This window comes from Podarcis gaigeae (assembly GCF_964106915.1).
Source record: "Podarcis gaigeae genome assembly, chromosome: 14".
NCBI lineage: Eukaryota > Metazoa > Chordata > Lepidosauria > Squamata > Lacertidae > Podarcis > Podarcis gaigeae.
In genome coordinates this window covers 10,049,683-10,075,436 of record NC_139690.1, presented here as the reverse complement: position 1 = coordinate 10,075,436, position 25,754 = coordinate 10,049,683, and the positions used below count along the sequence as shown (strand labels likewise).

The following is a 25,754-nucleotide window of genomic DNA, read 5'->3' as shown; positions in this document are numbered from 1 at the left end:
CTGCTCCAAGTTAAAAAAAAAAAAGGTAAAGGAACCCTGGATGGTTAAGTACAGTTAAAGGTGACCATGGGGTTGTGGCGCTCATTGCGCTTTCAGGCCAAGGGGGCCGGCGTTTGTCCACAGACAGCTTTCTGGGTCATGTGGCCAGCAGGACTAAACCACTTCTGGCGCAAGGGAACACCATGACAGAAATCAGAGTGCATGGAAACGCCATTTACTTTCCTGCCGCAGTGGTACCTATTTATCTACTTGAACTGGCCTGCTTTCGAACTGCTAGGTTGGCAGGAGCTGGGACAGAGCAATGGAAGCTCACACTCTTGTGGGGATTCGAACCGCTGACCTTCCGATCGGCAAGCCCAAGAGGCTCAGTACAAAGCTGCCGTCCTAACCTCACATACCTGAGACAGAGACTAAGGTTCATTTATTTCAATATAACTTACTTCCAGGGTTGCACAATCATGCATTAAAGCCAGGGTAGCCAATATGATGCCCTCCAGGTGTCACAGAATCATAGATTTGGAGGGAACCACGAGGGTCATCTAGTCCAACCCCCTGCAATCCAGGAATCTTTTGCCCAACATGGGGCTTGAACCCTCCACCCTGGGATTAATAGTCTCATGCTTTACCAGCTGAGCTATCCCAGCCGTGTCATTGGTCTACAATTCCCATCATCCCTGACCATTAGCTATGCTGACTGGGGCTCATAGGAATTGTAGTCCCATCAAAACCTGCAACGCCTGTAGGGCAGCACTTTGGCTATATCTGCATTAAAGTTTTAGGGTGTTTCTGATTTATGGCATCCCTCCAAACCCTCCAAACCTTTTCTCCAAGGAGCTCATTGCAAAGTACTTGGTTCTTTCTCCCTCTCCCCCCCAAAACCCATCCTCAACAACACTCATACCAATAACAAACGTAGTTGGTCTCTAAGGTGCTACTGGAAGAAACATTTTTATTTTGTTAACACTCCTGTAAAGTACGAAGCAGACTGAAGTCTGGTATCAAATAAACATGTCACACTTGATACCATTTTCTTATTTCCCCGTGGTTGGAAATGAAACAGTACAAGCTTTTTTTCCCATGTGAATCCTAAAAATAATATGTAGCACATTCCAACTTCCTTTAGTAACAATCAGCAGCCTCTGTGGGAAAGGCTGGTTTTGTTTTTCCTGAGCAATATAAATAGAGCTCTTCCTCTAATAAGGACATTAAATGAGAAGGAGGGTGGGGAGAATGACAGTAATAGGCTTCTTTTGAACTCGGACTCCAATTGATTTTGACTTCCTGTAGAGTGAACAAGCTGTTACATAGGCAGAAGCAGACTTGTAGCATCTAAAGGAGTGAGAAAAAAAGTCACCTGTGATACACTTGGCATTGGGGTGGGTGTGAGCACAGAGGAGCCGGTGCTCAGGGGCAGATTTTGGGAAAGGCATCTCAGACATCTTCCTTTGACAGTGGAAGTACAGTCATACCTCGGGTTGAAGTTGCCTCAGGTTGAGCATTTTCAGGTTGCGCTCTGTGGTGACCTGGAAGTAACGGAACGCGTTACTTCCGGGTTTCGCCGCTCCAGAATGGATCCCGTTCGCATCTAGAGGTACCACTGTAGAAGACAGCTATCCTAGCTAATACAGGTGGAAGGATCTGTCAATGTTGCTTCTATTGGTTTTCCATTTTTTCCAGTCTTAAATCCAGTTCCCCATATTTCTGCAGCAACTGATGAATCTCCTCATAAAAGAACAAAAAATCCAGTGAAAATTCTTCAGCATTTCCATGCAAATTTCCTCTAATAAACATATTTTTGTATGGTTTTGACAAATGGACACCCTTTGAACAGCATTTTCTCCCGATATAGTGAACTTCTGTATGTGATTCTCTTTCTCTCCTCTCTCACACACATATATAAATTTTATTTATTAAATTCCTATACTGTCCTTCATCCGAGGATCGCATGGTGGTTTACAATCCCTGTGGTCCTCAACAACTGTTTTATTCTCCCCTTTAGTGCTCTTTTCTTTCCTGCTCCTGTCTCCTATTTTAGTTATTGGAATCTCTTATTCTAAAGACCTAGTAGATTTCCCTTTTCCCCTTCCTTTCTTCTTAGCAACAGGACACATCTTTCCTGTGGTGGTTTCATCTGAGATCAGATACCCCCTAGAATATATTTTTAGCAAATTCTATTATGTCATAAGTGTGAGTGGCCATTAAATAATTCCTCCCTGTCCCATGGCAAATAGGATTAGGCATTAGGCTGTTGATCTCTTGTGATGGGAGAAGCCTTTGTCTTGCTTGTCACCGTTAAGTCTTCAGCTCTTATAAGAGTCAGTTTGTATCGTCAGCATTAAAGGAGAGGCATTTTTAACACTTGGTGTCTGGCTGTGGCTCAGTGGAGGGTGTCAAGAGACGGAAGAGGGATTCCCATGACAAGTGCTTGCTTGCACAGCACATTTAACCCAGAAACAGGGCAAAGGTCACATCCTGCAGTGATTCACCTTGTGCTGCTTAATCCTATGCAACTTTAGAAAGACCAGCCATGCTCAAAGTGAAGCGTGCATAGCTTTGCAGCCAGGCAGTACAAGCTTATGCATGTTTCCTGGGAAGTTTAATTGTATTCAGATGATCCTACTCCCAGTCCCAACCTAATTAAATGTGTGCAACCTTAGTCTAGTTAGCTTTTTGAGGTAGTTAGCAAGGAAACATCAAACTAAAACAAGAGAGGGCGATTATGGCAGTGTAAAACCATATTAACTAGGGTGGCGAAAAGAGGAAAGGCATCTCAGGAAAAAAGGGTGACACAGATTTGCATTAAAATTGCATGTTCGAATTGCACGTTCTAATTTATACCCATAAATCCACATTATGAAAACAAATAAGTACTATAATTCAAATAAATGCATGTCACCTCCCACCTTAACAGAGACTACAGCCATACCTTTTTTAAAAAAATAATATTTATTAAGAGTTTAAAGATTACAGGGGGGAAAAGAAAAAGAATTAAACAAAACAATACAATACATAACAAAACAAAACAAAAACAATTAAAAGCACATCCAATACTTTCAATATCTTATCTTTTACTTGTTTCAGCGACCTCCTCGCAACTCCCTTTTTTGTATTTCACTTCATTAACTGTTTCAGCAAATCCTTTCCATCTTCCTCAATTTTCTGTCCTATAATTTATCTTAACACATTCTGACCTTATTTTTCCCTTTAATCTATTAACAATCTATTTGTACTTAATTATTTATAACATTTCTGCTAAAGCCATATAACTTCATTCCAACATCTTTCTAACATTCATAGAGACTACAGTCAGACCTCTGGTTGCGAACGTGATCCGTGTGGGAGGCACGTTTGCAACCCGCAGTGTTCACAGCCTGAAGCGTTGCGTCTATGCATGCGCGTGATGCGATTCGGCGCTTCTGCACATGCGCGTTACGTCATTTTGAGTTTCTGTGCATGCACGAGCGCTGAAACCTGGAAGTAAGCCGTTCTGGTACTTCCGGGTTCGGCGTGGTCCGCAACCCGAAAACGCGCCACCCGCAGCGTTCGTAACCTGAGGTATGACTGTACTTAGTCAAAGTGGCCTGTGTGCTTGCTCAGTGTGCTATCCAGGTGCTGACTGCTGGTGGGCAACTCCAAGGCCCCTCCTGCTCTCCCTTCATTTTTAAAAAAGGACTTTGAGCAGACAGCCCTTAAAACAGGGGACGCCCTCAAACAGGGGATTGCCCTCAAAGAAGTATAAGGCGTGGCCACCCAGCCACCTATGTTCGAGTACTTGGGAGTAGGTTCTATTGAACTTAATGGGCCATGGGCTCTGCGTGCACAGCGACACGTGCCTGAACCCTGCACTTATTCGCTCAGAGGCGAACTCCCGAGTTAAAGAAGTGCAGCCCAACCTGAGAACGCGACTTATTGCCGCATTAGCAGCAATGATAATAATAACAATAATAATAAAAAACATTTATACCTCGCCCTCCCCGGCCAAGACCCGGCTCAGGGCGGCTAACACCAGGTATAAAACAACTGAAGTAAAATAAAACTTAAAAACAAGATTAAAATACAACATTAAAATGCAGCCTCATTTCAGTAGAAACTCAGATCAAAAACTCTTTGGGGATGAAAACGTCAAATCTTCACCAAGGCCAACTCTCCACAATAATAAGAGTAGGTGGCTTTGCAGAGCAACAGGTAAGGCGCGCGCAGCGTTCGAGCCGGGGCTGCGTGGATCCTAAACTGGCGCGCGCAGGCAACAGCCCACCTCTACCAACCCCTGGATGAAAAAAGCCCACGTAACTGTCCACGTGCCGCCTGTCAACTTATTTCGCGCCTGCGCAGTACGCGCGGCCGCCCCTCTCCGCCACGCGCGCGCGCGCGCCTTTGTTTCGAGCGGCCTGTTTCCCAGGCAGCCTGGCGGAGGGGCGTGGCTATGCAGATGAGTAACGGGGCGGGCGGAGGCATCATAGGCGGCGGTGGCGGCGGCTCGCGCTCCTGGTTTGCCAGTCCGTCAGTCGGAGCTGGGCGCTCGCGAAGGGAGGAGCTGCTGTGAGGCCCGAAAGCGAGCGCCTCCTCCCGACCTCCCCCCCGCCTCCGCCCTGCCGAGCCCCGAGGATGATAAACACCCAGGACAGGTACTGAGGGGGCGGAGGAGGGGAGGCTTCGGCCTACGTCGCCTCAGGGACCCCGAAGGCGGGGGGGGGGTGTACCTCGCCCCGCATCTCCTCTCCTCACCGTCGCCGCCCTTCGGGATCGTGGCCTTCCTTTGGAAGCGGCCTACCCTCAGTAACCCCAGAATAGACCCGGATGATACAAAATGGAGGGGGTGGGGGGTGGAGTTGCCAGAGAGCGAAATGCGTGTGGGGAGGGGGCGGCGGGGCTTGCTTTTATTTTTTATTTTTTGTGGGCGCGCGCCCGCGCTGGTGGGGAGAGCTGGTTGCAGCGCGGGGCGCTTTGCACGCGCTCGTGCAAAAGGGGCGGGTGGGGCTGGGGGGCGGCAGTGGACCGAGGGAGGGTGGGTGGGGGGCGCCTGCTGCAGATTTGCACGTCTACCCCAGAACCGTCCAGAAGTGCCGGGCGAAGGAGTGGCGGGTGTTTTGTTGTCACTGCGATCGCAGGACTTTGTTTTCGAAGAGAGCTTTTTCCTCTTCGTCTTCGCTTCCCCCTTTTCAGCCTCTGGTAAATCGGTAGAGGCAGCTTTGTCCCACTGCCATCCCGTCTCCACCACACACCCCTCTCTGAAATCCACTGTTAAATCATGTAACCACTTTTGCCCCCCCCCGTGCCCCCTTGAAGCTAAGATCCTGACACTCTCCAATCCCCAATCCATGGGGTGACTCTGCATTTTAAAATGGCATACCACAGTTACCTCTGTGGGGACTCCCTTACAGCCTCCCCATCCAGGAATTAATGCTTAGTTTCACTGAAGCATCAGGTGTTCCCAGACTGTTCACTGGGTGCACTCATACTATGTTAACAAAGAAGTAAATCCAGGGTGAACAAGTTAGAGCAAGGGGCAAATTTGTGCAGACCAGGAGGAATAAGTCCAAAATCAATAGGAGGGAAATAGATAAGGAAATGGTACAGGAAACAGGTATAGTGATTATAGAAGTCTTGCACCAGGAACTCAGATAATGGTTTGGTACACCATTGGTCAGAAGACTTTGGGAAGGTTTGTGACAGCACAGCACATTGCATTCAAAATGGCTGTAAGAACACCAAACAGCATCAGGGTACTTGGTTGTGTTATTCATGGATGCTCCGTGTTTCAGAAAGGTGGATGCACAAATAAGTTACGTGGACACACACTCTTGGGATTGTGGTTTGGTCTGGTTCTGTAATTGAATAGTTAGGTATCTGGGGCTGATGAATAACCAGCTTCCCTAGGGGATGCCTAAATAATGTTTACTGTACTACTGTGGAAACACAGAATTACCCCCAAAACTGGATAGCTATACTAAGGCTGTTAATAACTGCAGTACATGAGGGTTTTGTTTTTTTTAGTGCACTCAGTCTTCAGCACTAGGAGGATGAAGACAGACTCTTAACAACCAGTTAGAGTAGGCAGTTCTTCTCCGGGTCTTGTGATAGCTTTCACCCTGCACCCCACATTTTGCTTGTGGTGATTGGTCAATAATCAAATTGCAATTAGATGTAGGCACAAACCTCCCAAAAGTGAGTTGAGTGAAGGTGCCTGAAGGAAATCCAAGCAGAAAAATACAGGAGATTAAGCAGAATATTTACAAAGTACTTTTACAGTTACTTGTATGACTGTCTTTTGTGGAAGTTTAGGCTGAGACATAGACTTGCACATGGCACTTGGTGAGCTTCACTGTTGGCCTCTGCCATTTCCACATCATACTGGCCTCCATCCAGCTATTAGCCGTGCTCCAAACTGCACTACAGCAACTCATACTCTGTATTTTGATAAATAACTCTTTATACAAGACAGAAACCTGTAGATATTTGCCAGATATGCTACATAGATTTGCTAGCTCTTATATACCATGTATATTCCCCAAGAGTGGCTATTTGAAAAAGCTCTGGGTTCATCTGTGTATGTATGTGCACTTGCACACACGTAGACTGGAAAGTAATTGAAAGTCAAAAATGTCTCCAGGTGACTCAAAGAGGCAAATATTTCTTTGGGAAGGCCAATGTATGAATAGCCCACCTGGCAGCAGAGCCCAGATTTTAAAACAGAAAGGAGGCTACTTAAAATGCTTTTGGGAACGGCCTTCTCAGGCATGCAGCTTCTTTTCTCCAACATGAAATGTTAGTTTCTAATTTGAAATTGGATAGTTAAAAGTTTGAAGTCAGATTGTCACTTGAGCTGGCAAGTGCTTACATGCATGTCTGGAAAAACTCGATGCTTTGCAAAACAGGAAGGCCCTTTGTTTACAGCTGTTCAAAGGAAGGAGTTCTTAGCTTTGTCCAAGACATACATGCAGCTGAACTTCCAAAGAAGCACAAATCCAATCTTAAAGTTATTTTACTCTCCATTATTCAGAATGTACAGTGCAGCAAAGTGGAATAAGGGGCTCTGATGTGTTGTTAAATTTGAGTAAGATGAGCATAAGAGACTCATCAGGATGTTTTTAAAAATCTACTTAAGGCTTCTTGTGTTATGTAAATGGTTAAGTAATTCTATCCATTCAGAGGTCTAGAAATTAGGTCAGCAATAGTGGTGTGTGGTAGTGATCCTCTTTAACATACACTGGAGTTTATGAACAATCTGCCTTGCATGTATCACTCTCACTTCAATGTGTAAGATCCTGTTGTTGTTGTTGTTGTTGTTGTTGTTTGATTTATATTACCTGCTCTTCACCAGAAGGTCCCAGGGCAGATTAGAGCATCATGAAATAAAGCATTAAAGCAGTTTAAAACTAATGTTAGACTTCCTATTGTAAATAATATCAAGTTTAGTATGTCAAAACATTACTGCATTCTAGAATGTATTTTTACCTGGCAGCACAGCTAGTTTTTTCTTTTGAAATTTTGGCTGGCTGACGAACCTAGCGTTCTGTTTCCAGTTACAGTAAATATTGCTTTTGCTTGTACCCTTGTATGTATCTTATTGAAAAGATGTATCAGTAGATGTTGAAAAATACAGAGTCAACTCTGTGTGTGGATTGCACACAGGGTATACTTAGTCTGGAGAAGAGACCATTAAGAAGTGGTAAGATAATTGTCCAATATCTGAAGGGCTCTCACATAGATCAGGGTGGTGAATCTTTTTCAGTGCAAGGGGCCTATTCCGTTAGCATTTTTCTAGGCAGACATGATCACCGTTCAAGAACACCTGGACAGGTGACAACACTCAAGGAAGAAATAGGCTAGGACTGAAGGAAGAGGGTGTGTGGCTTGAGAGGAGTCTTGAGGATCCAAACAAAAAGGCCTGGAGCCCCTTGGCCTGAGTTTCCCCATTCTTTCTGTTATCATAGGGCAAATTTGCATGACCTGAACCAACAGGTTCCAGTTTGCAGGAAAGGGAACTTAAGGTAAACATCAAGGAAAACTCCTTTTCAACAATTGAACAAATTATGGTGGAAGGTCTTTGTTAGAGGATTCTAAGCAGAGGTTGGATGGCTGCTTATGAGGAATGCAGTAACAGCAGATTACTTGTATCAGCTGGGGGTTGGACTTGTGACCTGTGTTGTCTCGTCTGACTCTATGATTCCAATTCTTTATATTCACCATTTCTGTGCTCCAGGTTTGGTATTTGTATGCAAGCAAAATTGTATAATTTGTACTTTGTAACATTCATAGAGTGCACAAATAGGATGTTTGTGAAGCTCACAATTGCAACTCTGTTTACTTAAACTATCAGAGTCATGATAGGGCATTCCATAATGGAAGTCCCCACACTTAACTCAGTGGCATTCTGGTGTTTTATCAGTTTCCTGGGCCTTTCCTCTTTCTTTCATTCTGGGAGTAGCACTGTTTTTTTTAGTGTTAACAAAAGGCTCAAAAGTTCTTTTTCTGCTACAGCCTAATAGTGATTATTTACATTAGTGTGCAGAAGAGCTCCTCATAAGAACATTGAAACAGCCTTAGAAACGAATCCCCAGTGGTACAAGTCCACTTGTCTACTTACGTTCTTTGTGTGGTATATGGAAAGCAATTTCTCTACCTAGCAGTAATCCTCACAGGCTACTAGGCAGGGGAGTCACATGCACTCACCTAGATGTAGCCAACAACGGGATTGGTATTGTTGTTTTCCTTGGTTAGATTGTCTGCTGCTATTATGAATGCCGTTTATGCTAGTGCGGATAAAACTGAATCAATATTACTTTGGATAGGACTTTATCCTCTCTACTTCGATTCCTAGGTCATGATTAGCTGATAGATTGGTTGATTTCTTTGTGTACATACTATTGCCATTTTGGTAATTATTTCTGTGGTTAACTCTTGCGTGTGGTGTTGCATCTCAGAATGAGTTTCTGAACACTAGGTGGTACAATTTGAAACAAGGGATGGCGTTCCAGTGAACCTTCTGTTCACTCATGCACATGGGCTTCTTTGTCCATGCCACTTACAATTTCCGTTGTATGCTGTTTTCCGTCACTTGGTGGTTTCCAGTTGATATGATGTACGTAATCTGTGGTCAGTCTTTTAATTTTACCAGTTGTTACTGACCCAGTTATTTCAGCTTTGCTTTTTCACAGGAACCTTGGAATTTCTGCCTCTTGTTTTATGATATGAAATCCCTTCTTTGGAGAAGCAATACTTGACTTTTTTTCTATCTTCATCATTGAATGAATATATCAGATGACATTAATTGCCAGTTGGGATGAATCTATGCAATCAAATATCCAAGTGTATCATATACAGATTGTTTTCTCATCTTGATTGTTTCAGAATATAGACCTTTTTCAAAGGCATGAATATAATGTCTACAGTGTTTTTTCCTGTAATTTCTGATTCCAGTATCCCAATAAGAGGGATTGGAGGTTGACTAGGGTAGGCTGATCATATCCTTGTGATGTATGAAAATTGTTGAATTAATGGCAGATCAACACAGTATGGCTTATTATTTAGGCTGTAGCCATACATAACTCTTTTTCAGAGAATTGAAGATTGTGTGATTGATTTTGTTATTTTTCTGGCCAAACATATTTAGCCGATTTTTGTTTTGAAACACTACAATGCCCCCTTAAAATGGGGAAATGTACACCCACCATGGTCAATGATGGCTTGATAACACACCCTTTAACTCCATCTCTATCCTTAGGGTGATTTAAGTTCTGATTCTTTTATTTCTGCTTGTGAGATAGACGTTTCTTGTGCTTTTCTAATGGTGAGCATGCAGTGTAAGTGCTATGAAGTTCCACTTTTTGGACTAAAGATATGAAGGCGTACTAGTAAGTGATTTATACCACAGATTAGGTGGTACTTCCATACAGGTTCACAACAATGGTGGTATATGTGCCTTTTATTGAAGAAGCTCAGGGTTCTGTGGATTTTACACTGTAAAAGCACAGAAACCATCATTGGACAAAACATTTAGTACCCTGAAAATTTCAGCTTTCCTTTTAAAAAGTTTTAATTTCTTATGGAGGTGAGTTTGAAAGTTTATGGGCCTTGCCTGAACACTTTGAAGCCAGAGAGGGCTGTGCAAGATTCCCATTAGTCAGGGGGTGGGGCTTCATTGTTCTGCATAGCTGCCCCAATGACAGGCAGAAGGAGACTATTCCACAAAGTATGAGGATGCACTGTACTTATTTGCATAATGTGTACAGCTACTGTTTGGTGCAGAATTGCCCTTCGTTGGGCTGCAGGAATCAATATAGGTATATGTGCCTATGTAGGACATGCACCTCTTTTAGTCAGAGATGTGATGAATCCATCTCTCCAAGGTTCTTTATACGACCTTGCACTTCAAGAATGAACTGCTTTTTATGGGAAAACAAATCTTGATTTTCACCACTTCACTAGATTATTCAAGCTTCCTCCAGCAGCAATAATGCTTTATTGTTGACTGGCGAAAACAAGCACATCTGGCAGCCATATTAGGAGGCCAAAGGGGGATGGGAAGAGATGCACAGTCAAGTGTTTTGCCTCACCAGTCTCTACCAGACACCAGCACAAAAGAAGAGCTGCTTGTCAGTTAATTGTTGCAGTGTATATGGGTGATGAAGACAGACCGAGTTAATGTATACAAGTTCAGTTGCTGACACTTTCAATACAGCTGCTTTGGATCAGTCTTCATGGGCAGAATTAACTTCTGTAAGAATGCTTGTTTGTTCTGTACAAGCAATTTGCTTTTCAAGTTGGGCACACAGTCAATTTAACTTGGCTTCAGTAAAGTTAATTAGTTGTTGTTCACGGTATGTTAGCTTGGGGCTCCAGTATTGGAAATTAGTATAGCTGGCATGTGAGGACTACATTTTCTAGCTGAAACTTGTTGAGTCTGAGCTCTGCTCAGTGCTGTAAAGTATGTGCAGCTCCCTTTGACATTGGCATGTGGGAACTGGTTTGGGAAGTTTTCAGATAGAAAGTATTCTTACTGCAGAACAGAGTGAAAGATTGAAAAGCTGCCTGTTTTTCCGCAAATGTTCTAGGAAATACAGCATAGTATGGCAGATACCTTCAGACTCTTTAAGTCATTCCTATTTCAGTGGTCAGAAGCATGACCTCTGAGTCTGAAAGTTCCTCGGTAGCGAATTTGCAACATTGCCTTAAGTAAACCAGTTAGTAGGTTGGCTCATGTTCCTTTAATAGGGGGTTGTTTTGCCCATCCTGGGAGGAAAGAACTGTTCTGTCTCTGTGTTATAACAAGTGTTCTGTAAAATGACGATGAGAAACAATTGGCATAAATTACAGGTGTCTTGTCAAAAAAATTGAGATAATTTATGGAAGCAGCATGTGCTGGAAAGGCCTTAATTCTATTTAGTACAGAAGTGTCTGGGATGTATAGGATGCTAAATGGCCTTGCACCAGTTGGAAGGACTGCCCTCCATATGAGTGCAGAGGACTGCTGCTATTTAGCCATACCTGTATAGATATTATGTGGTGCCAAATGAGTTGGTGTGCTATGGAAGGGGCAGCATTGATTGGCAGTATTACCTCAGTGCCAGGGTCAAGGTTCCCCTTGGTTGCCATAACTGGAAAACACAAATGTCAAATGCAAATACAACAGTGTCATTGTGAAGAGCCCCATATGACATGCAACATGAATGTACGCATGTGGCAGGAATAGACACCTCTCAGCAACCCCCACAAGGTGTCCACTGGTGTGCTTCTGCAAATGGAACCCACGAACACAGGCCTCTCACTTCATAGTCTCCCCGTGTCAAGACATTGGGACAAATACCATCCTACTCCCCAAATGGGATGGGGCAGAAAGTGGGCCAAAATATTTGGCATCATTAAATATCTGATAGAACAAGAAATGCAATAGTTGTTTCAGCTTGAGCATATTTTCTTACTGGTTGTGCATTATTTTTATTGTCACCTAGCATTATGTCAGGGCCCAGCATACCAAAATGATTAAATGGTAATCTTGCACTGCTTTGTTTGAGTACAGTGGTAAAAGAACAGGTGGAACACTAAGCATTTGCTGTTGTGAAATATCTACAGGAACTAGAAACTGATTAGAAAGAAATGCTAATTATATTATTCTGGTAACTTCACCATGTCAAAATTGCAAATGGGAAGTGTGCTGTTCATGTTTTATTAAAGTGAAGACAGAAAACTCCTAATTTCAGAGCTGCTTCAGACATTGTAAGAAGCATTAAAAAACCTGTAGGAGGGTGTAGAGACAAATTTATTCAATGTGTGCTAGGCAAAAAGAAACCTTCAGAGAGATAAGTGAACAACACTTGTCTTGATTTTTTCCCAGTGAAGAGCCATTTGGCCAGAAAATATGTTTGACTAATTTGACTCTGCTCTCTTGGGTAGACTTTTTTTAAAGGAGATCCAGGCGATCCCCACATCTGAGGCACCTGCAGTATCCAGGAATAATTTCTAACGTCTGAAATCGCACTGGCATGCTTCCCCTCCCCTTTGCTTTCATGCCTTCATGTAACAAAAGGGACCACATCTATTATTATTTACATCAGATAAGATCACTTGTGAGTGGCAGCATTGCACTAATCTTAGAATAATGTGTTACAAGGTTTGAAGTACCAGCGCTCTTCTCTTTCCCTTTCTGAAAACATGAAACCTAAGCCTGCTCCTTCAAGAATCTTGTCGCTCTATTTCTAGTTGTTTATTGAAAAACGTATGCTCATCTGATCATGTGTTTTTAGTCATCTGGGACTTCTGCCAATAGAAGGGGTTTGCTATTCACACTCCCTTTTCAGTAGGAATCATTTCCTCTGCCACTTGTCTAAGAGCTGCCTACCCAGAATGCCAGGGCTGGCCTGGGACGTTTTTTGCTGCTTGAGGAAAAACACCCTGCCACCACTGCCCCCTGCCTGACATGTCTGGTCCTGCACCCTTCCTGCTGTTGCAACCACAGCAGCAGTCCGAGCGCAGCGGGGAGAGTCCAGCAGCCGGGTGCAGCCACAGCAGCCCCCGCCTGAAGCAAAAGCCCCACCTCACTTCATGGGCAGGCCAGCCGGCCCTGCAGAATGCATTGGGCCCAGCCTAAGCTGACATGCTTAGAGTCTCAGCTGAATCCTGTCCGGCCTTGCAAATCTAACCTTGTGCTTTTCCCCCTCTCTCTTGCAGTAGTATTTTGCCTTTGAGTAACTGCCCCCAACTACAGTGCTGCAGGCACATTGTCCCAGGGCCTCTGTGGTGCTCCTGATGCCCCTCACCCACTGTCGAAGATCCCCGGTGGGCGAGGGGTTGGCAGGGATCCTTCTCTCTCAGCTTTGATATATAAGGTGAGCCTAGTTTAATGTCTAGAGACTGATTGCCTTTGTATGATGTAGCTTTTTTGTGTGGTTGGGATGATGTCTTTGGATGTTGTTAAATAAGCCTTGTTTGAGGGAATGTACTTATGTTCAAGAATACACACATCAAAGAATGCAATGGATATTCTTTAATTCAAAGCTCTTCAAACAGAATAGGTCAAGCATTTACTTCCAGTACTGTATAGTCTGGGCTATTTCTTCAAATAATGGACTTTGGGTACCCTTTCTCAGCACCCCCCAGTGCTTGCTTTTTATGATACAGCAAATTAGGAAGCATAGCGAAATGGCAGTCTGCACCAAGCCAGTACCGATTTGGAGTGTGTATAATGGAGAAAACAACACTAGGTTTCAATTCTCCCTCTGGATTGCTCTAAATAATTACCCAACTGCTCTTCTCCCCAGAGTTGTGTTTCCATAACACTTACAAAGCTAGTGTTTTGACTCATAGAATGGGTTTCTGAATGTTTTATTGCCATGAAAAAGGAATAAAGGGGCAAATGAATTTCTTTTCAGTATTCAGATTAGAAACTGAAAAGGGTGGGCAGTTGCAGAGCCATCTATAGATTAATCTGAAGAGACCAGTAGCCACAGCTGATTCTGACGGGTTGAAACTGTTCACCATTCTCATTTTGTACTGTGGATCCTGATAAATCTGTGACTAGCAAATCTCAAGCCTTTGCCATCTGGTCTCTGAAGTTTTGCTTTTTCCTGCTTTCCAGGAGTAGAAAAGTTATATTTGCAAACATGCCATGTAGGCCAGTGTTAAACAGGAAGCTACAGTGTTGAAGCTCTGCTATAGAAAAGGCCTATTCATAGTCATCTTTGGATCTCACCAAAGAATACTGGCTGACTATTACTAGTTCTTAATGCCTGTGAATATTGGTTATCATATGCTGCTGGTGTGATTTCTTTTCTTTTCTTTTCTTTTTTTGCCTCCCATGTTGAATTGAGCAGTTCTTTGATTGCAAATGGTTCCTTATATTTGTGTCTTTATAAAGGGAAATATTCACCTTCCCTACACAATTCATTTAAATATTGTTCTGACACAACCGCTCATCATTTGATGCTTGCATAGTAACAACACTCATTTTGTTCAGTATGTTGTACTACAAAAACATGGTGAGAAGAGCAGTTGAGTGAGATTCTCCTGAAATGCAGAGTTGCCATTCAAGTAATCTTTGTAATACTAGGGTGTTAGTCACACAGTGGATTAAAATACACTTAATAAAAAAAAAATAGTTGATAGTGGGGGTTTTAATTTGGTTGATTAATTCTGGGTTTTTATACGATTTAAACTAATCTTGAAGATGATATATTTGCTTTTAGTTAATACTCGGAAATCACTGCAGGTGTGGTCTTAGAAGAGCTATTCCAGAAGTGGGAGTGCATTTTCTAAGATGGTGCTTGAAGTCTTCATACAAAAATTAATTTTGTAACCCAACCTATTTTATTAATATTTAATTCACTTGCAGGGGTGACTGGTCTGGACCTCACTAATCTTATTATACAATGCGGATTTTAAGATTCTATTAAAATGTACATATCTATCTGTCAAGTTCATAGTTGGATCATATTCTGTATCCAGTCAAGAAACGGAGAAAAAATATGCTTGGCTGTTTTTCTTTAAAAAGCAACAACAACACACAGTTGAGAATAGTTGCTTTGTAGCTGCTGTCCTGCTTTCTGATTTGAACAAGAGAAGATCCCATGCTCAGGAAGAAGCAGAGCTTTAAACTATTCCCTGTGCAGTTCTATATGCCACAAATTAAGTTATCCAGGAGAATGTCTTGTGGTTTAGGGCAAAATAAGTTTGTTCAGGTTTTGATAATTCTCTTGGCAGAAAGTTATTTTGTAAGGTGTACCCACCTGAAGATTGCCCAGGGGATAGGACTTTGATTTGGGAATCAAAAGACCCAGTCTTCAGAGATGTTGGACTGTGTCATCAAAAGCAACATATGTAATAGTTTCTTATGAAAATTAACTTAAGCTGTAACTGAGCAAACTTTCTAATTAAGTAGAAGCACTTACATTCAGTAGTTGTTTTAAAAACAGAGTATTTTTAGGTTTTAGTCCTCATGGCAATGAAGAAAAAATGAATATTATATTCTCGTTGGCACTTCCTTTTAACACTTTTAAATCTTTTTCTGTGACTCTTTAAGGATGAGAAGCTCACTGTTAACCAAGATCTTCCAGTGCACGATGGGAAACCACACATTGTCCACTTCCAGTACAAAGTTACGGAAGTAAAGGTCTCCTCTTGGGATGCAGTGCTATCCAATCAGAGTCTTTTTGTGGAAATCCCTGATGGTGTATTAGCTGATGGGAGTAAAGAAGGGTAAGTGTTTGAGTCTATAGCTATCATGGTATTATAGAATCATATAATTGTACGGTTGGAAGGGAGCACAAGGGTCATCAAGTCCAACGAACAGCAATGCCAGAATCTTTTGCCTAATGTTGGGCTCAAACTCATGACCCTGAGATGAAGAGTCTCATACTCTACTAAAGTGCTTGTAGACAAAGGAATCAAAGGTGTGCTGAAGGGGGGAAAGGAGAGTTGCAGAGAAGCTGGATAATTTATTTGCATTTGTCTTTACAGTGGAAAATGTAGTACAGATCCCTCTGCTTAAACTAACTTTCTCAGGAAAGGAGTCAGAGGCAAAAAGTGGGGACAAGAGGCAAAATTCCAGGCCTTGTTGACATAAAAGAATGGACAGACCTGATTCCCATCCACCTGAACATTTTAAAAAGAATTTTGGTGTGAAATTGCTGAAAGAGGGATCCAGGAATATAGATCATCTGTCCAGGAAAACTGGTGGAAATTATGTGCATCACTTTACACATATTTACATTAAATTGCATTTGCCATTCTGATGCCCATTCACCCAGATGGGAGAAAAATGTTTGGAGCTAGCGCGTTGCAATTTTTGTTTGTTTTAACCACTTTAAACAAATTTTGTCATCAGCATGCTTGGCTGCCTCACTGCTCACCCCAAACACTAGGGTTTATTCTAAGCTTTTTGCCCCCAACTGTACAAGTGGCCAGCACAGTGCCCTCCCCCGACTTTTTTGTAGAAAAAGGAAGGAAGGAAGGAAGGAAGGAAGGAAGGAAGGAAGGAAGGAAGGAGAAAAGAACCGGGAAAGAAGAAAAGACAGGAAATTTGTGAAAATGAAGGACAACAAGAGACTAAGAAAAATAGAGGTGCCTTGAAAAGAATGGGGGTGGGAATAAGTTATCTTCCTTACTTAACTTATAGTTGGGTTCTGAGACTTCCCTCCCCCACAAACCATAACTTTGAAGCTGACCTCCAACCTCCCCTACCACATCTTGGAACAAAAGAAATTTTAACATGCTTAGCATAATGTGAAAGGAACCACCATGAGTTTTCTGCTGGGATGTAATGACATATACTGTTTAAGTAGAATTCACTATGAATCAATGCCTTTGACTAGTTAAGTAGTTAGCCTCATTATATACTATAATACACTGTTACGGTGCTGATGATTTGAAAGACATCAGTATTCATCTTCATTTTCTGTCTTTTCTCATTATTTTTTTAAAGAAACTACTTAGTTCCTTATTAAATCCCATATGCCTAATTTGCAAAAACTAACTCCTTACCGTACAATTTATTTTTAACACTGTACAAAAATTTGTCCAGCTGCATGGTGGAATAAACCTTGCCACCAGGTTTCTGTTACACTCATTATATCTATGAAGCCTTTGAAGCTCCCATTGTTCTAGGCACGTTTTGTGACAGGGAATTTCATGAACGTGAGCAGTTTCTGAGCTCTGGGAGCAGTACTGCGCCTAAGATTTCAAATTAAAACTGCCACTGCTGGAATAAAAGGAGGACCCTTTTCTGCTTCCCCACTTCCAGCCACTTCGATGACTGGAGAAGGGACCCTCATAAGAATATTAGGGGGGTAGGCAGGGGAAGTATGGCTTTGTTTTTGGCAGTGAAAAATGAATATAAGGTTTTAGCTGCAGTTCATTCATTTTCAGCTTTGTATTCTTGTTATACAAAAGCATGCCTAGACATTCTGTTGCAGCGCCCATAGCCTAGGTTTAAGGTGCCATTTAGCTCCTAGCTTTCATATCTGTTTCTAACACTGTATCATTGGTGTCCTCTAAAATCAAGCAACCCAGATCTAAGTGTTGAAATATATTCATCTATTTTCTCCCTCCACATCTGATGCTGCTTGTATCTGCCTCGGAGGGATTAATTTAGAGACAGCACCTTCTTGTTCCCTGCCAGAGTAGTTTTTCTTGAGTTTGAGGTAACTGATTCTTAATGAATTTACCCATTTTGACAGATGCTGAATTTATCATATTTATCAAAATTTGCTCCCGGAGGTGGAGGGGAACCTTGAGAACATTATAGTGGTGTGCTGGCAGGGAGGAGAGGATATTGAAGTCTCATTGTGCAAGTAGAAGAAGTCTGCTTGCCCAACTTGGGATTCCACCCTTGGTTGGCAAGATGAGAATTGGTAATCTGTTTTCCTTCTTTGTCCTATCCTTGTTTTTGCTTGCTGGGTGGACTGAAATAATGATTTAAGACACTGAAATTCAGGTTCAAGGAGAGGGAGCACGATTAAGAACTCATGAAAGTATTTCCTGGTTTGTCCCTTCCCCTAGTTGCTGTGGAGAATTCAGACTGGAGAGCGGGGGTAGAAATTTGTGTTCAGACAGCTCACCAAAGGGTGTTATTGTAGAACCCATTTCCTTCCCATCTCAGTTGCTTTGAAATGGAAACCAGTTATCCCTCCAGGTGATGACTGGGAGGGATTTGCTGGCCTTTGTGTTTTGCTGAGGGAAGTAAGTATAGAAATGAGCAGCCCACTATCTTGTACTTGGGTGCTGTGGAAGGAGGGATATGTCTGATTGCTCCATATTTCTCTGCGAGTGTTGGAAGACATTCTCTTCCCTCTTTGGATTCCCTGGATTCCTGCACATGGGCTCTACTAATACACGGATAACTTGATATCCAAAAAAAGGTAACACCACAATTTTTAAGGGCAAATTATCTTTTATTATTCCTTTTTATAAATGAGTCAGCCCATTCATCCCATCCTCTTAACAGCACTCTTTTGACAGTACTTCTACTGTTGGCATGGTTTCAGTACAATTGCATAACTGTTTATTTTTAGCCAGCTAAAATAAGCAGCTTGAAGGTTATAATTAAAATGGATCATTATCATATTAACAAAATCCCTTCCAAGTTAATCTCTGCTTGCTGCTGCTTTTGACTCTTGTGGCCATTGTTCAGTTAAGCAATGATTAAAGCCTGATTTTTAACTGCAGCTTGCTAAATCAGTGGCAAGCGTCGCCTGGCTAAGCAGAGGGTTAGGGCTGAGGTCACCCTGTGCTTTGGCTTGTACAGTATTTCAGAATTTGGCATGAGGGTTACACAGAGTAGGTAAAGGTAAAGGTAAAGGTACCCCTGCCCGTACGGGCCAGTCTTGACAGACTCTGGGGTTGTGCGCCCATCTCACTCAAGAGGCCAGGGGCCAGCGCTGTCCGGAGACACTTCCGGGTCACGTGGCCAGCGTGACAAAGCTGCATCTGGCGAGCCAGAGCTGCACACGGAAACGCCGTTTACCTTCCCGCTGGTAAGCGGTCCCTATTTATCTACTTGCACCCGGAGGTGCTTTCGAACTGCTAGGTTGGCAGGCGCTGGGACCGAGCAGCGGGAGCGCACCCCGCCGCAGGGATTCGAACCGCCGACCTTTCGATCGGCAAGTCCTAGGCGCTGAGGCTTTAACCCACAGCGCCACCTGCGCAGAGTAGACCAACCCCTGAATCTGCAGTATTTTGGAATGTCTTGGGTTTCATTGCTCCAGTCTAAGGGTGAGCTTGAGGTGGTTACTAGGGAGAGGGGTCTTTTCAGTAGTGGCACCCCATTTACAGAATGCCCTCCCAAGAGTCTTGCTTACTTGATGTCCATGCTGTGATGTTTTAAGTGGTTTTACATTGTTTTTGTGCTGGATTTACTGAAATAAAGCGACCTGAGTCTAGTCATATTTACCCCCACCTGTGCAACAGATTCCAAGGAAATTGAAGGATTTAGTGACAATAACAGACCCTTCTGGAACTTATATATACAACTCATGGGACCTGTGTGTAACATCTTGCCTTCCACCTGTGTGTTGCTGTGCATATGCTCATTAGCAGCCATGTTAAATTTCTACTTTTGACACACCCCCCCCCCAAAAAAAATGCAAGGTCTTTTTCTTGGCACTTCTGTGTCTTCTCTGACAGTCTGGCAAAATAGTGAGTTGGGGTGAGTGGCAGTCACATTGAAGACCCTCCAATAAGCTAACAAATTATCCAGGGAAATTGTCTCTGTATGATGTGATTTTTTTTCCCTTTTCTCCTGGCAGATTATTAGCACTGTTGGAATTTGCTGAAGAAAAAATGAAAGCAAGTTATGTCTTTATTTGCTTCCGAAAAAGCAGAGAAGACAGAGGTTAGTGCTTTAGCCTCTTGTTATCCCCACCAATCGTAACCTTGGGGCTTGCAGAGTAGCAAAAGTAGCCATTAGTTTTGGGGGTAAATTTCTGGGGATGAATTTTCCTGCAGGTGCCAAGTGTGGTATTCTAAACTAATGTGTGTGGGGTGTTGTTGTTTTTAAAGGGCTTTGTTGGGGATAGTCTGAATGGTGTTATAGCATTTCTTGAAATGTTGGAGGACTAAGTGCAACTTACCCAGAATGCTCAAAATACGGCTTATAAGATTGCTACATATGTTTCCACTCAGAATACTGCAGTTCTTTGGTTCAAATGAGAAAGGAAGTAGCTTTCTCTTGTTAGCTTTGCATGTCTGTGCAATAGCTGTATTTGGCTGGATGCCCAAGTTCTTAAATCAGGTTCAAGTGAGGTTGATGAACTGGACTTTCAATGCCTCTGTCCTCTTCCAGACCTTAAGAAAATGCATTAAGCATCTATAGATAGATTAAATCAAGGAAGTTTAGGGATTTAGTGTAAAGCATATAATTACTAATTGAAGGTGCATGTTGTAACAGTGGCAGTACTATAAGAGGAACTGCAAATCCTTTCTATGCCAGTTTTCCTCTGAATTGCTTCTTTTGTGCATTGAGTGACCTGTTCACAGTAAGCTTATCTTAGAAGCAAAGGAATTTAATTGCATATTGATTAAAACTGTTCTGAGGAGTTTTTTGTTAAGAGGTCGTCTAGAATCTGGCTCCAGGACTCTGGCCTTTTCAGGTTTGCATTTAGATTATCAGTTTCAAAATCAGACTTTATATTTAAAAAGAGGATTGTACGTCAATGTAATTATTGAATCCTGATCCGCATGTACCCTAAACCACAGCTAAGTGTGAACATAGGAGTGTACTAGGGTTTGCAGTAAAATTCCAGCCACTCCTCCCCGATCATCCCTATTGCAGAGCCCAGGGCTAAGACATGGTCTGCCTTAGCATTACATCTGAATTATGGCTGGCCTCCCCACAAAGCATGATCTATAGCCAAACTTCATTCCTGCCTTACTGCTTATGGTTTGTCTGGGGCAGGCAGACTACAGTGGTGCCCCGCAAGACGAATGCCTCGCAAAACGAAAAACGCGCAAGACGAAAGGGTTTTTCGATTTTTGCGTCGCTTCGCTAGACAAATTTCCCTATGGGCTTGCTTCGCAAGACGAAACGTCTTGTGAGTTCTTGCAAGTTTTTTCCCTTTTTCTTAAAGCTGCTAATAGCCGTGCTTCGCAAGACGAAGAGACTCGCGGAACGGATTAATTTCGTCTTGCGAGGCACCACTGTATTAGGTTGTGTCCAGATCTAAGCCAAACAATGGCTTAGCTCTGTGCAATGCAATGGCTGGGGGAAAAGTGAATGTTCACACTTTGCCGAGGTCTGGCTGAGTATTGCGTGTGAACTTGACATTAATGATTGGCATTTGGCTATCCTTACCACCTAAACAAGTTGCTTCTTTCTAGTGTAACATTGCGTTTTCCTTTTGGTGGCTGGCAGGAGTGGGGGAGAGGTAAGAAATATCACTGAACTATTGTTGGGTAGGATGACAGGTATTACGAACCAGTAACCAACAGGATTGCAGCACAGAATGGACCAGAAAAGGGGTATGAAATATGGCAAGACCTACAAGACAATTCTGAGCCAGAAACCTTTTTTCAACCTTCAGGCTGTTGTTGAATGGTTTCTTCTGTATACAATTAAAGTTATGGAATTTGCATTAGGAGCACAGCTTGTTTACAACCACACCTATTTAATATTGCCAATCTTTGTCTTTGCAGCTGCATTACTGAAGACATTCAGTTTTTTGGGCTTTGAAATTGTGAGGCCTGGCCATCCCTGTGTCCCATCACGACCAGATGTGTTGTTCATGGTATACCCCCTGGATCAGGTCTCTTCTGATGATGATTAGACCCAGTGCAGCACTTCAGTGGGACCCGAACATGCTTCAAAGACGAGAGGGAGCTAAAACTCCTCTTCGGAGGAAAGGAAAAACAAAATTCTTCTGGACTGAAACTGCATTTCTTATTGTTAGAGTGACCTGTATATCTTCTGAGTTGACTTTTCCATTGAAATGTGTTACCTAGTGAATAATATAAAGTCTGCACATGTAATCGCACAATAGTAAATGGAAGGTAAATGGAGCCCTTTCATACAGCTCTGTTGTCTGCTGGTTAGCCTAGTGGACAGACATCCTGTCCAGCCACCCAATGGGCAAGGAGCTCAGAGGTGAAGAGGGACACAGATCTGACTTGTTAAATTAGCGTTGGGCTTTTCTGTTCATTTGGTTATTTGGCTTTCATTTTAAATAACTGTATACTTTTGTGTTCACTCAGACTTGAGCAGGAGGCATGCTTTGGGCATAGGGATGTGAGGAACAGTAACACTGTTAGCAAAGCCTAGGTGGTGGTATCCTCTAGAGTAACCAACACTGTGGGTTCCTGAGAAGCTTTGTGCTCTTTCTAGCCTTTTTATTAGGTTAGTATTAACACTGCATTAGTACAGCTTTCAATAAAAAGGGGCATTCAAAAAACATGCGAAGCTGACCCTGATTTTTAGAGAGAAAGAACTGCATAATCACCCCTCTCCCAGAATTGTAATAGTTCTGCTGTTTTTCACTGCATTCTGTAGTGGAAGTGGATGTAAAACTCTGAGTGGAGATTTTGAATAAATGGGTGGAAATTATAATTAGAGGATAAAGCAACAAGTACTCAAATCAAGCCTCCCCAGCTGGTGATGGGAAAATTTTATGCTGGCAGCTCTGACTGATGCCCTTGCAGCCAGCTTTTCTTGAGAAACCTAGGAATGGATTGCAGTATGCTTATAAACAAAGCAATCCTATGCTGTTCCACTAGGAATTAAGCACTACTGCATGCATTAGTGCTTAATGCTGAATAAACTACTAGGAAACTTTTCTGAAAACTATTTGGTGCTTGAAGCTTCATCTCGTTCTTCCCTTAATGGCTTTCTTTTGTAGAATGGAAGACAACTATCCTGCTTATATTTTCTTAAAACAGCCAGTTCCTTCAAGCTTCATTCATAACATACGATTCAAACACTTTCCTTGTCTGTTTAACTGATGTCAATGTGAAACAATGGTATCCAAAACTTGCTTATATTGATTTTTGCTAAGATGATTCAACTGCTACAAAAAAGCAAAAATATAGACAGTCTAGGAGGGAATACATGTGCAATATTTTTTTTTTTGTAGCTAGGTATCTGCTATTTAGTCTTCATAGGTGGAGTTCTGCAGAATCCTATGGGGTCTTACCCCAGAAGTGGCCAGTATGTTTCTCACCTAGGTAAGGGGCTACTGCTTGAAATGGGAAGTGTTTAAATTGGGGTTCTGGAGAGGAATGTATAGGAATAAACTTAAGTTGTCTCCTCCCACCCAGTGGAAGCTGGCATTGTATTATGAGTAAAGAGAGGGATTAGGTGTCTACTGAGGAATTTGCAACACTAAGCATTGGTACTTTCAGTGCATTAGAGAAAAGTCCAGGTATTCACATTTTCTCCATGTCTACCATGATCTGGTTTTCAGAAGTAATTCATACACACATGCTCATTGGTGAAAAAGAAAAGATGGTAAATACAAATGGTAATTTGCTTTATGTGGGACTATAAACACTTGGTGAATATAAATAGGGAGAAGAATCCCTATACAGGGCATAGGAAACATGCTAAGTAAGTTACTAATTGGTCCATGAACATATTTGCATTCAGCCTATTTCTTAAAACTATGGGAAAAGGTAAGGTTCCTTAGAGGACATGAAATTTATTATGCTCCCTTATGAAACAATTTGTATCTTGCTCTGGAGGCCCTATTCCAGAACCTCCTGCCCCTGGTTGTCAGAACTGCCAAAATGCATTTCTGGCATTTCAAAATTATTTCTGTTCACTTTGTATTTTATGCACTTGTGTCCTTGCTGCAGCTGGTACATAAAAATGCCAGTACTTCTAATAGTAGTAATTTGTGATCAGCTAGATCCTAAATTGCATTTGTTTCTCATAATATTACACTAGTGACTCACTGATCTTGCAACTTTAAAGTACTTCTCTGTTCATACACATGGTTATCTTTAAAAAACAAAACAAACAAATCCAGTGAACGAGAAAGTTTTTCTTGCTACCCTCTAGTGTCATTTTGGCAAGCTACAACAGCCAGTTAATTACCCCTTCCTCCTTGTTGCTAATGAGTATTTGCCAGTTAGTGGTATACTGTATGTAATCCAGTTTGAGCTTCGGTCCCCATCCCTTAGCTCTACTGTATCCAGTCTGAGCAAGTATCTGTAGGCACAAGTTATAGAAGTCACACACAAACCCTCTCTATAACCAAGCAGCTGCTTGATTACGAAGATGAGGTCACTGGAAAAGCAATCTACTTAATGTACCAGCTTCTTTTGCAAAAGGAGAAGTTCCACTTGTCTCAGTTCCCTTGCCAAAGTAATTTGCCTCTTCAAATGGCCCATGTCTCCACTTGAATACTATGGGTGTAATCAGCAAATTTTATTTTCCTCTTACTTCCACCAAATGCTTAGTTAGTGAGAATCCCATTCATATTTTTCTAGTTTGAGAGATTGTCCTGATAGTCTTGTGTGGTTTTTCAAATACATTTTTCTGAACTGGTGCTATTGTATTATGTTTTCATCTGCAAGCTTCAACCCATTCCTCTGTGTCCCTAGGTCAGCAATAAAAATACTGCAAAACAGGGCCCTAACAGTGATCACTGAAGAACATTACTTACCTTATCCCTGAAAAAGTTTGTTCTTTTATTACCTTTTGCTGTTTGATTTTGTTACCATCGTACATGTGTTGCAGTACAGAGGTTTAATACATAGGTAGTTTCCTCAATCATCATGGGTTCCTCCATGATGCTGATATTGGATGGCTCTCTATCATCTCCTACACCTTTGTCCAGAACACAATTTTTCATCTTGATAAAGCACTATCTGATTAGTTTTAGCACCATTCCGCCTCATTTTGATCGCTGAAGACCTGATTAAGAATCTTTTTAAAAGTAGCATAGTGTCACCTTAGCCCTGAGCACTGTGTGCTAAGTACAGAACCCTCATTAGGGCTGCATGTACTCTGAAAAGAACAGAGCTTGAAATGATTGCATTTTTTATATATAAAATGGTTTTATCCCTTACTGTAGGTAATGTGTGGGCAATTTAGTGCAATCAAAAAAGTGACTGAAAAGGTATCCAGTAGTCAGTACCCTGCATTGCTCCTTAAATCTCCATCTGTCATAGAATAATTCTATAAAAATAAGCATGGATGCAGTCATTCTAGCACAAAGTACACAGTGCTTACCCATCTAGATTAAGCTATCTAGGCTCAGTCTAGAGTCAATGCTGCATCTGGCTCCAGTTTAATAGGGCCAGGACAGTAAAAAATTAAAAGGCAATGAGACTCCTCAGCGTTGAGAGAAGTAGAGATCAAAAGGATCCACCTTTTGTCTGTAATTATCTCTTCTATTTGATCTCAGTACCTTGCATGTACAGAGGCCCATAGCACTGGTGGTGTGGGTTTAAGTGTGCATAAAAAACCCAAATGTTAGCAAATAACGTACACTTTTTAATAGAGCATAGGCTGCAAGTTCTAAATGAAAACTTAGCATACCAGTTCCAATGAAAAAAAGACTTTGATGCTGAGGCAGACATTTTTCCAGGGTCAGAAATGTACTAATTAAAGTGAAAGGCAAAAGGGAACCTGAACAGAGGAAATGACTTCCTAAAACCATGAGGAATGCAGCATAGAAATGATTACAAGTTGGTGCTTCTGTAGAAACCTTCCTCCTGCTACACTCTGGACTAAAAGGAATGAAGAGGGCACCAATCCATTCAGACCAGCTGGACATCATATGTCCCCTTTTCATAGCTGAAAACCAGCCTGGAAGTTCGCATTCTGAGAA

The 25,754-nt window shown here is 42.2% G+C and overlaps 1 protein-coding gene and 2 long non-coding RNA genes across 3 annotated transcripts in view; 2 read left to right on the top strand and 1 right to left on the bottom strand.

Moving 5' to 3' along the window:
• The window catches only part of LOC310831800, a 389,087-nt gene that overhangs the window by 113,240 nt on the left and 250,093 nt on the right, over positions 1–25,754 (bottom strand). The gene's annotated exons all lie outside the window — the stretch shown is intronic.
• OAZ2 (ornithine decarboxylase antizyme 2) lies at positions 4,430–24,557 on the top strand. Its single transcript, XM_083712959.1, is given in 6 exon segments — positions 4,430–4,625; positions 13,168–13,243; positions 13,245–13,325; positions 15,515–15,690; positions 19,737–19,822; positions 21,622–24,557. Coding segments are annotated over 6 exon segments (570 nt in total). The 5' UTR covers positions 4,430–4,605; the 3' UTR covers positions 21,753–24,557.
• LOC310831814 lies at positions 15,697–19,728 on the top strand. The gene is made up of 3 exons (XR_014557984.1): positions 15,697–16,423; positions 16,458–18,772; positions 19,144–19,728. It is a non-coding gene; the product is annotated as an uncharacterized lncRNA (long non-coding RNA).